The following is a 17,713-nucleotide window of genomic DNA, read 5'->3' as shown; positions in this document are numbered from 1 at the left end:
GGAGAGCACATTTAGTGAAGATTACAGTTTAATGTGTAAGCTTTTTGCAGATCTCTCCAAAAAGTAGCTCTGGCAAGGATCTTTGTGGTACAAAATTGCCTCAAAATCAGAATAAATTATGTATTCTTTCGCAAGAAAAGGCTACCAATAACTAGATAAAACCTTTTTTTTTTAAATTGTGCACATCAGAAAATGATAAAAGGAAATACAGAAGCTGCTGGCAGGGGAATGGATAAGTATTATAGGCTCAGTATTCCAAAATTCACATTTTTAGTGTAGAACTGACTTGAAATTTTGCTTGAGGGGGGAGAAACAAGCCTTTTTGCAGAATAACATGGAAGAGATTGACTTGAAGTATCACATCTGGCCAGTTTGCCGTTCAATCCTATTTTATTTGCTCAGGCTGTGAAGAACTCAGAGGGATTACTTCCCTCCTTTTCTCCGGGGTGAAGTGCCTCCTCCACTCGATAAAATAACCATAAAAGAGTGTATCACACGGGCTGAAGCCCCACAGCAGTAGGGTGAATGGGACATTCCTCTTACTGACCTTGGCAGGTAGACTGGAGCTGCCAGTCTTTGATGGTAGCCTCCAGGATCTCAACAGACGCCAGCTGCTGCCGGGCAGTATCACAGTATTTTCCAGCCGTCTTGCTTGCACAAATACATTTTTTTCCAGTGCAGGGAGAGAAAGGCAGAGTGAGAACCAGAAGGAAAGATTTTCCTCTTCTCTTCATCCTCAGGGCGCAGAACCCATCTTCATTTGTTATCTTAGGCAGCCCTCTGAAGACGACCCTTTTGGAAATGAATGAGGATGCCTGGCTCCAAGGAGCCACAAGCAGGTGTTCGTAATAAAACACGAATGCTAATTGTGCTCCTCAATGGGCTTTTTTAGCTGCTTCTTCAGCCAAGTTGCTGAAGTCTGTGATGTGCATGGTTTGCAATATATTGAAAAAGGAGCAATCATTTTCCCCGGTGAGCTCATTAGACTGCTAATTGTACGACAACTACAGAATAATTTTGTTTTGCTATTTGTTAATATATTCCTGAAACAAAGGAGGTGGCATAGGCATTGTCACTGCTGATGGATGCTGACCTGTGAAGAACGAGGCATTGCTCAGCTTGTCCTCATTTGGAATCAGTGAAACTACCTGGAGAAAAGCACGTTGAGCCAGGGTGATCAAACTGAAAGTCCAGATGTGGATGTTATGGAGAGGAGAATGGCTTGGGAAACTCTTCTGATGCCCTATGATGTGTAGCACATAAATAAAGAAGTCTACTGAACTTGGAGGTTTAATGTTATGAGCAGCCAGACACATCAGAATAATAAATTATGAAAATTACTTAGCAATAATTCAAAATATGGCTTATTTTAGTGGAATTTAGGTATCGATGTAGGTCACATGAATCAGTGTAAGAAGCAAAAGAGAATGTTGTTATCTGACTTTATTGGTTCTGCGGTAATGCGACTTGAAGATGTTAAGTCTCTTTTATGAAAGATGCTTATGACTTGAGATTCATGTTTCCCTCTTCTGAGCCTGCAGGGATTTAGAAAAATATTTATAAGCACAGTTGGAGGTTGAGCTGTTAAGAACACCAGACTACCCTTTTTATGTTTCAACTTGTTACGTAAAATTGAGGAGGGAAGAAAAACAGAGATAGGTCAGGACAGGCTGAAAAAACTGCATTTTCACATCCCTGCTCGAACGTAGTCCGGCGTTCTCATTGCATACTCAGACGATGCACCATTGACACTGCCTAGCAGCCACTGCTACGGCAGCTTAGTTCTAAATCTCATGATTGCAATCAGAGGATGAAGCTAATACACCCAAATCTAATTCCTGACACCCAGTTAGAATATTTGCGCTACTTGAGGCAGCGTGATCCGGTGCAGCTGATGATCAAGGTGAAATAAGCAGCCCAAGGGCCTGAAGAAGGCAGCAGGACTTAGTATCTTCCCTTCCACTGCTGTTCACCCAGGGGCTGAAAGCAGTTTGTTACTGCTAGAAGTTCATAAGAGGAATTAATTTTTATTTGGTTTGGGGTTTTTTTTGTGCTTACAGGTGAGGTTACAGGTTGGGCTCTACGTTGTGTATCTTTTGGACTGGCTGACAGTTTTTGACAAAGACCAGATACTCGTTCTTCGCTTGGAGGATCACGCGTCAAATGTGAAGTACACCATGCACATGGTGTTCCAATTTCTGGATCTGGGTAGGTGTCTCCTTGCTGTTTTGAGACAAGTGGAAGAAATCATTATTGTCCTTCTTTTAGGTCATTTTTGCTTTAAGAGACAAAACAGAAGCATGGGAACCTGTCTTGAAGGATGCATTAACCATGTTGTCTGGAGTCAAGCAAAATTTAAATTGCCAAATTCCCATAGAAAGGCTGGTGTTAGAAGATCTTAATAAGTCTATATGAATAAAAAAAATCAGTCATTCAGAATGCAGGGATATATCTTACCATACAGAATCCAATCCTGCTTCTGAAGGCAGTCAGAGCTTGTTTGTCACGGGCTTGCATAGGTGCAAGAGCCATCCCACGCAATTTAAACAACTTGAAGTGCTACCGTGGTGTGCTACCAATCCAGAATCTAAATCTGAATACGATGAAAGGTTGCCTTTCTAGCTGGGGAGAAGGGGGAAGTTGTGGTTTTGCTGTGTTGATTGAGACATCTGTTGCTAATCCTCGGAGAAACGCTGGCAGACAAAATGTTGCCCAATGTTGATTTGACAGTAGCAAAAGGATGAAAATGTGGCTGCAAAATAGTCTGGCTGGTCCAAACACTGGTCTAGATGATGAGAAAGTTTGAATGCAGCAGATTGAACAGATGAAGAGCTTGGCATCTTCTTCCTGAATATGGTTTACCCTGGAAAAGTCTGTGGGTTTTTATCTTGCTGAAGTACAATGTCAAGGGCTTACTTTATTCCTGGAATAGGGGCACCACTATACCTGTGTACCACTTTGGTCCCACTGACAGCCTCCAAAAGAAAGAAAAAAAGGGCTTACATGAGTGAAGCCCTAGAGTTTCTACCAGGTGTTAGACAACTCACATCATAAAATGAACTAACAGTATAAAACTGCAGCTCCAAAATTGGCAGAAAGCTGTATTCGATGTCATGGTTGTTTTCTGAAAACATTTTTTTTTTTACTCCGGAAGTGATTTATGCTGCTTGTTATAGAGATGATTAATTAACGTGAAAGGAAAACATGTTATTTCCATATTTACTAACAGTGATTTATTTGACTAATGTAAGCTTATATTCAATATTCTGAAACATCATCTCTGCTAACACAAATTCCATTTGTCTTCCCTTGGCAAACCTTCTGAGTTAGTCATTTGCCTTTTTTAGCTGGGCACTTTTTGTGAAATATTTTGAGATAATATTCTGTTTTAATTTCTGTTTTTCCAGGACCTCTAAGTGAGAAACAAGAAGCTCTGATTACCAAGAGTCCTGCATCAAACACTAGACGACCCGAAGACAGAAGTCTGGGACCTATGCTACCAACAACGAAGGCAATTTTAAGAGATTTCTATCGGCCTTTTAATACAAAATTGGCACAAGTTCTTTTTGATGATGCTTTTTTATGGAAGAGGACATAATATGTAAATTTAGTGCCACAAATACAGTGCTTAAAGGAGTTTTTATTTTTTTAAAGTCTATTTTTGTGCGTGGATATTTACATTTTTCCCATTCCAAAGAGAAGCCGATTGATGAGCTGAGACTCTCATCTTCAGTCAGCACACTTCACGACAGTTATACCACGTTTTCCTTGTGAGAATGTAAAGCATCTTGCTTATCAGTTTATTGCAACTTCTTTTACCCCGGCAAAAGAGTAGAGTGGAAAAGCATTAGTACAAAGACGATGTCTTACACTCTCCACGGGGATGTTGAAGTTTAACCTTCTCTAAGATGCTGCAGCACAGAATTAGCATCAGTTTCCTACAATTACACTTATAATCTCATTTTCAATATATGTTATTCATTCATTTTTTCAAACTATCAATGTCATTTAGTCATTAAAGTTTTTAATTGAATTCAACCTAAAATTTTGTTTCTTTTTGTCAGCATATTCACAAATGGTCTTAACTCACACTAACGTTTTTACATTTTGTTAATTCTGAAACAAAGATAAAGGATAATTGCATGTACATACATTTCCAAGTCTAATTTATAACTTCAAGATAAATTGATTTTTCTAGCCACAGTTCTTGCAAAAGAAAATTTTGTATTCCAGGTAAGAATGGGTAACGGAAATCTAAACAACCAGCTACATTTAGTGTTTAGCATAACAAATCCATTGTCTTCCACATTTTGATCCTGTAGCTATGAATGCGTGTCATTTATTCATATCACTCACACATTTTCCCACAGAAAACTGCTAATGGGCCTAATGTAAAGTCCATTGCTGGCCATGGAGAGCTTTTATGGACTTTTCTGTTAGGTTCTACACAATTACTCTTCTCCATTGCAAAGAAACAGGCATTTTAAAATCATTATGAAATCTTATTATTAAATGCATAAACGGACAGGATGCACAGCATCTTGCATCCTCATAGAAAGGATATGTTAACTAATTAATTAGTTGCACATTATGTGTTTCTTTCTTCAGGAAAGATGTCTACATCTAGTTTTAAAAGTTGACATATGCAGACTTGAGAAAAAGAACATTTTGAAAGCTATGGAGAACTATCTGAAAGCCTTTATTTGACTAAAATGGCCAAATTTTTATATAAATGTGCAATATTTTATTTCAAACACACCTGTTTAAGGTCACTGCCAGCTACAGTCTCCCATCTTCGTGCAGGTGGAGCTAGCCAGTATGGTCTATCTAAGCTAGGGATGTGTTTTAAGAGACAAATGGAAATGCTTCCTGTTGGTAACTTCCTTTCAAGGGCTAAACTAATTGTTTCTTCATGAAAGCCTGTTGATTGGGTCAAATGAAGCTAGTATTCAGCTAGTAGGTATCAAAAGCCTGAATAATCGTCTCTAATTGGCTTCATGTGCCCTTTTGACTTTTGTGTTGGACCCTACAACACAGGTTTCTGACGGGTTCACAAATACATTTACAAATACTAAAGGTAGCTATTCACCATCCTCCTCCATGGGGACACGTTATTTGCCTCCTGTGTTTCTAAATTGAGAATGAATGCTGAAAACTTCATGAATCCTGAGCATTTCACACGTTAGTATGATTGATGACATGAGATTTTTGTAACAGAAGTCCGTTTCTAGATCCTTTGCCAACTGGTAATGCAACTGGTTTAAAAAGGATTTAGTCTGGTGTTTGGAAAGCCTAAAAAGCCTAATTTAGGGAAGCAGTTCTAGACAACCAGAATGGATTGGTTCTAGTTCTGAAACGCTTACAGACCAAAAATGGATAGAGAACTGAGAACAGACTATTTTACCAGCATTAAAAAAAAAAGGTATCGTAGTATGAATCAGAAAATCAGAATGAATTCACCACTGTTCGCAAATATAAAGTTTTCAGTCAACAATTTATTTACACTAAAGATTTCTGCCAACTGTGCTCTAAATTACAGTCAACGCTCTCTGGTCAGGATAACTCTATACAGAATGTTTGCTAACTTGATCTGCCATTGTCCAATATTTCCATTTAGTTGTCACCTACCACCATGATCTGATGATATTATCTTACCGGCCCTAAAAGCTGTGAATATATCTGCCCTTTTCATTTAACATGAGCATTAATTCCGTTAACAAATCACTAGTTTGTGCCACACTGGTATATGGTGGTGAATTCTAATTTCTGCCAGCAGACTCATGCACTCCACCGCTGGTCAGGGAAATTCTCTCTCTCTCTTTGTTTGTGTATATAATCTAAATCAAAACATGCTTCATGGTCAAAATTTCTGCTTTAGGTTGAATCATCCCACCACCCTGCTCCATTGAGGTCTTGTCTAGTTCTGACTCCAGGAAGGAGAAGGGTTGAAGGTTCACTGTATAAAGATGGACACCGGTGACGACAGTTACCCAAGCGTGGATAAGCTCAACAGAAAGCAGTTGGTGCATTGAACGTTACCATGTTGCGTGTAGCTCAATAACACAACGGGAAAGGACCGTAGTTGTAGATGATCTGTTAGGAGCCAGTGGTCCTTCCAAAAGTGAAGCCTCCAGTGAGGCTGTTTTTATGTCTTCATCTCCTTCATGAGCTCCTGACCCAGTTCTGGCTAGGATAGAGTTAGTTTTCACCAGAGCTGGGAGAGGAGCTGGTGACCCCTGTGGCTGGGGACACAGCTGGGACAGGTTACCCATTACCCAACAGCTGGGGTGTTTCACCCAAATTGGCCCAGGGGCTGTTCCATCCCGTGGGACTCCTGCTCAGGGTATAAAGTGGGGATGGGGCAGGGGGGCAGGTTTGGCTGTTGGGGAGGGAGTTGGGCATCAGGATCCCCTGGGAGCTGTTGTACTGTAAGTTATGTGCTTGAGTATTTTCTGGGGTTTTTTTTTTTTTTTCCTGTTTTCCACCTCTGTATTCTTTTCCTCTGTTGTTCTCTTAAACTGTTTGTGGTTTTTTTTGTTTTTTTTATTTTTTTTTTTTCCCCCTCAACCTAGGAGTTTTGCCTTCTTTTCTTTTCTGATTCTTCTCTCCATCCCACTGGGAGGATCAGGGGGTGAGTGAGTGACTGTGTGGTATTTTAGCTGCTGAGTAGGACTAAACCACAACAGCTCTGAAATGTGACCTCTTCATGTAATGCATTGCAACCTTATGCTGTTGGATTGTGGCATGACTAAATATCAAAAAGCAGCAAATTAATTGTCAAGAGGGCATCTTGAAGGTAAGGATGTTGCTTTCTAGTCCAGACTGTGCAAATAGTATTGATCTGGTGACTCAGAATAAAATAAAAGAGCATTTGATTTTCTTGAGTGATGTGACAGTGCTGGGTGTCAGACTCCTCTTCACCCACAGAGCAGCGTACCACTGCCATTCAGTGGCTTCACTCCAGCCTCACAGCAACTCTCTGCATAGGATAACTCTCACCCCAAGTTCTTCCTGTTCCCTTTATCTTCCTGTTGACAATTCTAGCTGCAAAATAATTCAATATTATTATTGTTATTTGCTGTAGCTCTGAGCTGACCTACATCCCCAGAGCAGTAATTTGCCAAGAAATTGGGCTTACTATCGAGACAATATATTTTCATGTTTGCCAAAACATAGCAGTGACTCTTTGCAAAGACCTCAGGAAGTACGTATCTCATACTGTGTTTTTACTTTCATCCCTGCTGAAGAAAAGTCACCAGGCAAAGATGCAGCTTCCCTGAGTGCACAGGCGCTGAGGAAAGGGTCGTTTCCAAATGTTCTTGCTGCTACTGCAGAAGAATGCGAAATGTGTTTTCCATAAGACCTTGTGTGTTTGGGCCAAGTATGTTGGCTGGCTGGAAGAAGCACAGTAAAAACAAAGGATCTTCTAAGGAAAACAGCCACTGGTGCACACAGAAAATATGTTGTTATCGGTTGAGACCAGTGCACAGACTTGTACGCTTTGTCTTAATAAACTGAAGATAAACAGTGATCTCACAATTCTGAATATATCTTTCTGCCAAGAAATTAAGCCATCTTCCAACTAAGCCAAACCCTATTTTGTTAAGACAAGGCACGGCAGTGTCACAAAAAGTGACTCTTGCTAGATACCACCAGCACAGGCTTGTTAGCAGATGCGTTTCATGAGCGACTGTATATTTTTTAGCAAAAATGCTTGTGTTGCAGTACCATCTTGTGGTGAACCGGAGCAATACTTTGTGTCGTGGACATATATGTGGGGTTTTTTTTCTACATGGGGAAAAAGCAAAGACAGGTGTGAAAAGAAAAAAAAATTCTACTTTTTTTCATATGCCAACAGGAATAAAATTTCCAGTGCAGCCCAGAAGTTGGGGACCCTGTGGAGAAGCGCTGGCTACACACAACCCCAGCACCATAGAATCATTTAGGTTGGAGAAGACCTTCAAGATCTAGTTCAAATGTAAACCTAGCACTGCCAAGTCCACCACTAAACCATGTCCCTAAGCACCACATCTACACATCCAGGGATGTTGACTTCACCACCTTCCTGGGCAGCCTGTTCCAATGCTTGACAACCCTTTCAGTGAACAATTTTTTTGCTAATATCCAATCTAAACCTCCCCTGGTGAGACCTGAGGTTCTTTCCTCTCATCCTGTCACTTTTTACCTGGAAAAAGAGCCTGTCACCCATCTCCTCACAACCTCATGCTTTCAGCAGTGTCCTGCTGGGCACTCCTGCTTTTAAGTCGTAGCTCCTGTGAAAACTGTGCTGGCTCTCCGCACTCCCTCAATCAACAGAAAGGCCCTTAGAATGATTGTTAGCGTGGCAGGGGCTTAAGGGACTGCCAGGCTGAAAGCTGCCATTGAAAATTAGAGGCCTGCTGTGTCTGTATTAAGCCACAATTAGCAGAAAATAAGGTTTGGAAGAAACACAAATAGTAATCAACATATCGCGTTTCAGAGGAAGGACGTGCTTTCTGTCCCTCATCCTCGTATTTCCTGAGCATCCGTTTGCTCGGTGGAAAAGCTCCTTGCACCCCCAGACTGTGGATGGTGGGGTCCCAAGGTGTCCATCTGTCTTCTCCTGGTGTCACCCACCAAATGCTTTTTTCTCCAGTGATGACTGTGTGTACGTCTATATCACAGTGGCTGTGTTTTCACTCCTCTGATGCTGGCAAGTCCCAAGCTTATGATGTGACCAGTTCATCATCTCCAGTCCCTGGAAAAACAAGCCCCAGCTGGCAATATGAGCGTGGCTGGTACCTGGCTCCATACCTCCAGAAGAGTCACGCCCTTCGTCTTCAGTTTGAATCCCCACCCCAGCAGCAGGATCCCACACACCACAATGCTCCCCGTTCCCTGCCTCCCCGCCTGCTCACTCTCCTTTTGGCCATGGGTCACAGACATGGAAGATGTAGAGGAAAAAAGCTGAAAGTACAACTCTAAAAGCTTGAAAATTGCTGTTTAGTTACTGAAGTAGCAGTTGCTGCGGTAACAACTTGCTGCGTGGCAGCGGTGGCACTGCAAAGCTGCTGCCCGGGGCATCTTCCCCAAGGAAAACGTGGGCAAGCACCGTCATTTACTACCAAAGAGGGGCAGACGAATTCACAGGTGTTTCCTCAGTCTAAGTATGTTGGAATGAGGAAAGGAAGGGTTGTCCTGGTGCTCAGAGCATTGCAGTGGAAGAACAAATGCAGCCTCGGAGCCGCTCCCAAAACTTTAATTATTTTAGGCTACAGCAGCCTAAGCCACAGGTAACTTGGAAGTAACATGGGGTCTAGCTTTTGATGAAGACAAAACTGGCGCATCCCAATTATGGAACATTTTGGGTTTCCCAGAGGCCAAAGACTTGGAGCAGTCTGCATCACACATGTAGCAAGATGTCATTCATCAGTGGCTGCTCACAGTTTAGCCAACCAAACTGGGTCTTTTTCCCAGTTTTTGAAATTTTGAAAAAAGTGATTGTAGTAAAAAAAAAGTGTTTAAACTTCAGTGATTATTTTTCTTGGTTTATAGACTTGTTGAACACACCTGTAAGCCAGACAAGTGCACAATATAGAATCATAGAATGGTTAGGGTTGGGAGGGACCTTCAAAGGTCATCTAGTCCAACCCCCCTGCAAGGAGCAGGGACATCTCCAACCAGATCAGGTTGCTCAGAGCCCCATCCAACCTGGCCTTGAACGTTTCCAGGGATGGGGCACCCACTACCTCTCTGGGCAACCTGGGCCTGTGTTCTACAAGTCACATTGTAAAAAATTTTTTCCTAATATCTAATCTAAATCTACCTCTCTCTATTTTAAAACCATTACCCCTTGTCCTATCACAACAGGCCCTACTGAACAGCCTCTCCCCATCTTTCTTTAGGCCTCCTTGAGGTACTGGAAGACTGCTAGATCATTCCCAGCTTTTCTGTCTTCCCAGCTCAGCCCTCGTGGTGGCACACGGTGTGTGTATATTTATTTATTTATACGTATTACTCTGGGCCTGAATTGACTTCCTTTAAGTGACTGTTGCTTTCTCGGGTCTTCTATGAGAAGAGTGATTACCATCTCCCCATCAGGGAACAGTCACATTGTCAACAGGGCATTAAAGCAGAAATACTCAGATATCTCCAACCAAGGTATCCCAGTCCTGGAAGAAGCCAAGGGTTTTCCTCTGTGTTGTCTCTGCGTGAGTTGCCCCAATTACCTGGGTGGTTAATTGGGTCTACACATGGTAACTCCTCCTCTAGCAGGTTGAAATCAGAGATAGAAAGCAATGAAAACTGCTGTCTGTTTAGATTAAGGGTGTCACCCGGGGCAGTGTTGGCCCCATGGCTAGATGAGGAGGCAAAGGCTGTGATACAATAGCTACAAGAAGAGATGGAGCTGGGAGGAAATAAGAAAGAAATCCTGCAGTTGAGTGAAATGAAATCCTGGAGCAGTGAGCCAAATCGATTGGGCAAAATTGCACAGAAGAATATAAACTCAAGTAAGGTAGCCAAAAAATAGAAGAAATCAGACAGAGAAATAAGCAGAAAGAGATGTACAACTTTCAGATGAAAAGAAAAATGGATTTTTTTACCAACTGAAAAGGCTTAGGAAAGGAAAATAATGATATAACCTGGGGAGATGATGTTGGCTTGATTGGAAAGGTATCAGCTGAGCCTGCTGCAGACTTGGCTTTTGTGGCGTGTTGAGCATCCCCTCCAGCTGCAGCTATCAGGGGCCACCAGGCATTTTTTTTCCAGGGGTGCAGGACCAGCAAAAAATGAGGCGTGATTAGACAAGCAGCATGCCAGAAGCGGGCAGGGCACATCTGGAAATTCAACTGCAGCTGGAAAGGCTGTTGTGCAATGGTCAGACCCTGCTCCACTGCCCTGTAGTACAGCCACAGTGAAGGACACCCGGGAGGTAGCAAAAGAAACCCAGGGAAAAGGAGAGACGTGTCTGAAGGTGACTGCAGCCAGGTGGGCACAGCCTGCTGCCCTAGCGCAAAGCTTGTGGGAGATCCGCTCACAAAAAGCTTTTAACAGAGATTTCCCCAGAATCGCACCAAGTGGTGGAGGGAAAGCGGTTATCATGGTACATAACAGAAATGCACACATGCCCCATCCCTGGAAACATTCCAGGCCAGGCTGGCCGGGGCTCTGAGCAACCTGACCTGGTTGGAGATGTCCCTGCTCCTGGCAGGGGGGTTGGACTGGATGGGCTTTAACGGTCCCTTCCAACCCAAACCATTCTATGACTCTATAACTCAATATAACTCATATGTAACTCAACATAACGTAACTCACATGTAACTCGAAACTCAATGCAATTCAACACAACACAGAGCACTAGAAGAGTTAGCCAAAAGGACCGAAACATGCCCAGCTGTACAATTTACATGCAGCATGGCATTGCCGCTATTCACACAGAGGCACTGGCATCACGATCCCCCTGCCTCTCTCCCGCATGCGCCTACCAGGACTGGGGTAGCCCCGCATCTTCAGATTCACTCTGAGCCATGCTGCCGAGGACAAGTGCCTTCTCAAACCTCAATGCAAGTAATATAGATTTTGAAGGTACCAAAAAAAATCCCAATTCCTTATTGCAAAGGGCAAAAAGAGATACGAACAATTTATCCCTATTGAAAAATCTTTCTGTGAGACTTGCACACTAAGGAGTCACGTTAATATTTATTGCATCATTAAACAATATTTGCCAAGTTCTGTGTTGCCTCACAGTGATATTACCAAACTGAGTGGTGTTGAAGCATCTTTTGCTTCAGTAGGACTATTAAAACACGAAAAAATGTTTCTTAGACTGACCAATCTAAACACCTATTTAAATAACACCTTCCAAACAGGTGTGTATGAGGTGGTCCTTGACCGTGCTGTGCCATATGGCCCAGGGTGAATCCTGGACCGTTTTTTCCCAACCCAAAGCCAAGTGTGCATGATGTCTGATCTGATTCAAGAGCGAAGACGTGCCTTTCTGAAACTGGGTTACAAAGCGTATTTCATTTCAGCAGATGGTGCTGCAGAGCAGCCCTGTCCTCCTAGCTGTGGCTGAGCTTTTGTAATGCTGTATTTGAGAAGCACTGAATTTATACACTTACATGAAGCCGATTTCCAATAGTTTTCCTTTCATCTGTATGTGCTACAGAAATGTATATTACTTAACGAGCACCATGGTAGGTGCACTTTGCTGTGCAATTAAAGGCTGGGGGGGCTGAAGGCAGCAAAGCATGAGGCAAGGCAAGTATTTGAAACAGAACAATTCAGCAAGCAATCAAAATTCTGAACTTCCAAAGCCAGAAAGTTCTAAGTACTTGGGCTAGCAGAAGTGTACTAGCACGAGTATGATAAAACCTTGGGAGGCAGAAGCCGTAGGTGTCCAGCACCACAGGAGGTAGGATTTGCTGAAGTTAACTACTGGCAGAGCCAGGAAATTGAGAATTTTAACACTGTAAAGTTCAGGAACTGAAGTGCTGGAGAACTGGAGAGATTGGGACAGAGAGAGATGAAAGGCTCCAAGCGCAGCCCTAGCAAGAATGAGGGTAAGTTGATTTATTTCAGAGAAGCTATGGCTTGTGCCAGAATGATTTGGTCCTCCAACGGCAAAAGGAACAAGCTAGTAAGAAGTGTTCACTGTTGTCTTGGCAGATATCTAAGACATTTTAGACTGTAAATCTTTAAAATTTGAAGTGCCCTCAGCTGTGGGTGTTTAAAAATCTATTGCTGCTCTTAGGACCACTTTTTTGAAGAGCTGCATATTCTTTGTTACTCACATTTTCTTTACTTTCAAGAATGCTACATCAAGGATTTGCCCCAGACAATAAAATACCTAACTTATGGTTGTAGGCATCAAACCTAAAGGAAAGGAAGATGATCTTGCAGCTAATGCCCTCCCTTGGGACTCAGAAGATTTTAATGACCATGTCTTCCCCAGAACCCCATCTGACCTCCAGGAAGCCTCTAAGAGGACAGACCTGGGCTCACCTCGCCTGCCCTCAAGGCTGGCAAACATCAAGAGGCAAACCAGCCACGTCGGCTTGGCATTACGCCTAAACTAATATTCCCCCTGAGAGGAAAAGTTCACCAAGAGCTCCTTGTGTCATGAGGTAAGCTGGCACTGGAAAAAAAATAGAAGGCTACTTAGGAAACCCAACCTGTGGATGGTCAGGAGACCGCATGTAGCTCCAGGTGGGAATAGTGAAGGACATTCTAGAGAGCTTGGTAGGGCTTGCATACGGGCATGGGGAGAAATTCCTCTGCTGCAAGGAACCAGCCTGGTGTTTGCTGGACTGGTTGTTTTAAAAGGACAAGGCAAAAGGGAATATGAGGAATGTAGCTGATTAAAATAAGTAGCTTGAACAATATCCTGAGATTTTTTAATACATAGAGCCAAAACCTAGTTGTCTCTAAAGCCACAACACACGAAAATACTGCGGTTTTTTTTTTTTATCATTTTCTATACTTGGAAACATGCACATTGTTCAAGAAGTGTAATTTTGCATACTTCTCCTCTATAGCCATCCCCTCTCCACTTTCTCCTGATAAACAATTAAATCCTATTTCAAAAATAGGTGCCTGCTATCTCACTGGGGCTACGGAAAAAAAAAAGAGGGGAATTTTGTGTATTAATAGTTCAGAAGACCAAAAATCTATAAATTGCGCAGAACTCTGCAATGCTTTCCATTTCCACAGCAAATAACAAGTTCCAGGCATTTAGATAGCATAGTGCTGTGATTAACAGCATCAGTTACTGGTGCAGCACCTCAAGTTTTCTCTGTGACATCTTTGCAATATTAACATACATACTTTGCAATATTAAAAGAGATAACAGGGGCTTTCAGGATTATGTTATGCAGAAAAAAAAAATCCTCTTAATTGACTAGAGGATTTTATAACATATTGCTGGTCTTACCATGAAGGAATATCACATTTTTATATAGCTCCATTCAGGCCTGGTTTTCCTAGCGTGTTTGTCCTACTTTTCCCTAGAGCGTCTGATTTCTAGCTACACGCTGCAGATTTTCTGCTCTGCGGCTCACACATGTCCCCGGAATTAGCCGAGCTGGTTCCCGGTTATCCTTGAAGCATTTTCACACTTGCCCAGTTTTAATGAGTGGATGTAACACAGATAGCAGGGACTGAGGTCTGCTGGTCAGGCTGGTGCAAATACTTGCACCATGCCTTTTTTGAAAATACCACTTGAAGAAATCTTCAGTATAATGAATATCCCCCAAATAAAGTGTAAATTTAAACACAAACCTAAGATTACTGAGCCCAAAGGTGAATGTGAACACACCCAAGGCTGCCAGCATGGTTGTGAGAGGGCCAAGCTGGACGCTTGGATGGGGACATGGAGTTGCTACCTCACAGCACATTTTGATGCCAGAGTCTTTTCCTGCAGTCTGTAACACAAGAAAAATATTAAAGTACAAATATTTTTCCCCTGAATTACAATCTTTAAAAGTTATTCCATGTTTAGGATATGGAAAATATATACATTGAGATGCAAGCCCAGAGAATATTACCCAGGAAAAGCATCTCTGAGTGACTCACAACAGGAAAGTTAGACACTTAAAATGTACATTTTCTAATGTTCATTGCAGTTTAAAAATCATTTCACATGCTTAACATCAATTTGAATAGGACTGTAAGGCATAGAAACACTTATTTCCAGCATCTACTGTCTTGTTTTTATGATTTATTGAATATATTTGGGAAAAATAATAGTTTTCAGGTTGTTCCAGTATGAGCTGGTTCTTGCTTTGGTGGTCCCAGCCTAGAGCTCTGCTGGGGGAGAGTAGCAGGGAGGTTTCCGGCAGCGGTGAGCTCTGGAAATTCTTCAGAGCAGGGCTCTGTGCAGGCAAAACACCCACTCGGCTGGTTGGCAGCCCCTGCAGCAAGGATTTTGTTGCCTGGTTTGAAGCTGGTATTTGGGGACTTGACATTCCACTCTGAAAATAAAGGCTACACAAAATCACATTGCAGACTTTACCAAGAAAAATGGAACGATGCAATACAGCCACAGTAAAATGAGGAAAAAGAAGATTCTAGAGGGAGGTAGATTCAGACTGGATATAGGGGAGAAATTTTTTATGATGAGGGTGGTGAGGCACTGGCCCAGGTTGCCTAGAGAGGTGGTGGATGTCCCATCCCTGGAAACATTCAAGGCCAGGTTGGACGGGGCTCTGAGCAACCTGATCTGGTTGGAGATGTTCCTGCTCCTTGCAGGGGGGTTGGACTGGGTGGGCTTTGAAGGTCCCTTCCAACCCAAACTATGCTATGATTCTATGATTCTATGATCAGCATGCACATTCCTCCCAGAGATAAACCCCAGATGTGCACCATGGGGTGTGGGGGGTGCCTGCACATGGCAGCAGGAGAAGATGGGGCAGTGCCAAAGTCATCAGTGGAGAGAACAGCAGAAGCTCCTGGAAAGCTCTGACTTAGGTCCCCTCTGGGTATTTCTTTCTTCTCTACTGATCCACGAGGGTGAGATGGCACGAAGCCTGCTCCCTCGGTCTGCGGGGACCTGGTGCTTTGCAGGAGCAGAAAGTCCCAGCTGTGGGAGGTGTTTCCCCACTGGTGGTCCCACCACGCGCCAGGGCAAGGTCACAGCTGAGCAAGCCCTGAGCAGACAGATGTGCATCCAACACATCTGTTGGGAGCCGTCTGGTGAGTGGGAAGGTGCTCGGCTGCTGCTGCAGGGACACTTCTCGCAGCCAGAGACTTGTTCTTACCAGCCAGCAAATCCAAACAGAAAGCATGGGTTGCTGTCTCGGCCATGTGAGTTGATAGGCTGAAGTGGCCTAGTTTTAAAAGAAGAGGCACTTTCAGGTGAAATGTTGAATCTTCTCAACGCCGGGAGAATGTCTCATCAAAATTTTATATTGCCTTGGGATCTTGGTGTTTTATAAACAAGGCATTTCCAGAAGCACAAATGAGAAAAGACTGGAATATTACAAGTTGCTCATCCAGGGAAAAAAAGTAAAGGAAGAAAGAAAAACTCAGGAATTTACTTAAAATATATGGAAATTTATATACACATTTGGGAGTTTTATCTAACAGCACTATTGTTGCTCTTGAAGGGAATTAGAGTAACTGGGAATTTCCGACACTGTTCCTTCTCTCTCCTTGGGGTACTTTATAACATGACCTTCAATTTGAGGTCCTGAGTGTGTTGCTGGGATAGGTGGTGCAGTCTGTGGGGTGAAGATCACCTCAGATGGGGTTTTAGGGACCCTTCTGAGCTTAACATCCATTTATATGGCTCCCTTGCATTACATGGGATGGGACTTGATGACCCAGGTGGTCCCTTCCAGCTTCTCATGAAAGAAAGTAGTGAAAGAAAAGTTTATTGTTCTAAGGCTTTTTTTTTTAAATTGCCATGAAGAAGCTCTTATATAGTAAAGAAAATATTGTTATCAGTCATAATATTGTAACGCTAAAAGAAGGTTTGATGCCCTTGTCCTTATCATCTGCCTCGCTAGTGACAATAACGTGCTTTTCCTTTACATGAAAAATAAAACACAGTCAAAATTACCATTAGTGCTGGGGTTTTTTTTCCAGTCCATCTATAAAAATCTCATTTTCCAAAACTACAAAATATGTTTCAAGTCTTTAAGGAAACAATAAGAGATCTTTAGGCTGGTATTGCTAAAGTACTCCAGGGTCTTTAAAACACTGTATTAATTCCTGTGCTGTCTTTTCCATCCTTCCCTAATATCCTTGTAATGATTCAGATCGCCTTCTCTGTTGTGTATCACCATTATTCACAGCCTGGAAAGCTGGGGAAGGAGTAAGGCCTTCAGTTTTTGTGCTAACACAGAGTGGTAGAGGCAGCCCCAGCTTAGGGTGTCCCACAGCCTCTACAAACACACAAGATGCTGGCATTTCCTAATTTCTGAGACTTTTTGATCACAGTGCTGTACCAGTATGGGTTTCGGTGTCATATAGCCTTGATTATCCTTGGCAGGCAGTTGTATAAAGATCCTGATTAAAAGATCATTGTGAGTTCTGGAAGAAAAATCTTCCTTTTAGAAGAACAAGGTCCTTGACTGCTTTGGATAACCCAATTCCAGTGAGAGGCTACTCCCATTTTTGACTCAGCTCTCAGAGTATTTCACAGGTACAGTTGCTTTTCTGGCAGCAATATTGCAGTTCCTAGCAATTTTCAGATATACTGTACCCCACACAGCTACTGAGTGAACCTGGAGGTTACGGAGTGCTGAAAACCAGGGAAATGCTTGGAAGCGTGCTTGTTTGGAAAGGCTGAGTGAGGTTTCCACGTCCCACTTCCTCCAAAAGCCCCTTGTCATTTGAAAATTTCATGTTGGGTTGTTAAATCTCTCTGATGGTAGCATGCTCCGAGTGGTCCTCTGCTGCTGGGAGCTGATGTGTTCCATCATGGAGTAACGTGGCAGTGAGTGCTTACAGAATGGAAACATGGCAAAGGCTGCCCGTTGTCGTTTGTTCAACATGCGGAATGGTCAGCGCCGATCGTAATGCACCACCACACCTCCGGCGCAATCCCTGAACCACAAGCAGAAACCCTGCGATAAATACAAATAAAGCCAAGAAAGGGCTGCTGAGATGTAAATAAATAAAACAATCTGATAAAGATTGACCTCACCTCCCTTAGAAAAGCCCTCCCTGAAATGGAGCGTGGCTGCCAAGTGCATGCTTGCTGTTTGCCTCTCTTAGGGAACCATGATGG

General features: G+C 42.8%; 1 protein-coding gene across 3 annotated transcripts in view; it reads left to right on the top strand.

The window, feature by feature from the left end:
• The window catches only part of CHST15 (carbohydrate sulfotransferase 15), a 45,127-nt gene extending 41,082 nt beyond the window's left edge, over positions 1-4,045 (top strand). For all 3 annotated transcript variants that reach the window (XM_086752079.1, XM_086752080.1, XM_086752081.1), the window contains exons 7-8: positions 2,061-2,208; positions 3,408-4,045. In XM_086752079.1, the coding sequence (XP_086608205.1) occupies positions 2,061-2,208; positions 3,408-3,598 (339 nt within the window). In that variant the 3' untranslated portion in view covers positions 3,599-4,045. The remainder of the gene's footprint in view (positions 1-2,060; positions 2,209-3,407) is intronic.
• The last annotated feature ends 13,668 nt before the right edge of the window (positions 4,046-17,713 follow it).

This window comes from Chlamydotis macqueenii, chromosome 7, assembly GCF_036417535.1.
Source record: "Chlamydotis macqueenii isolate bChlMac1 chromosome 7, bChlMac1.mat, whole genome shotgun sequence".
Classification (NCBI taxonomy): Eukaryota; Metazoa; Chordata; class Aves; order Otidiformes; family Otididae; genus Chlamydotis; species Chlamydotis macqueenii.
Note: the sequence above shows the minus strand (reverse complement) of the source record. Positions and strands in the feature narration are given on the sequence as shown.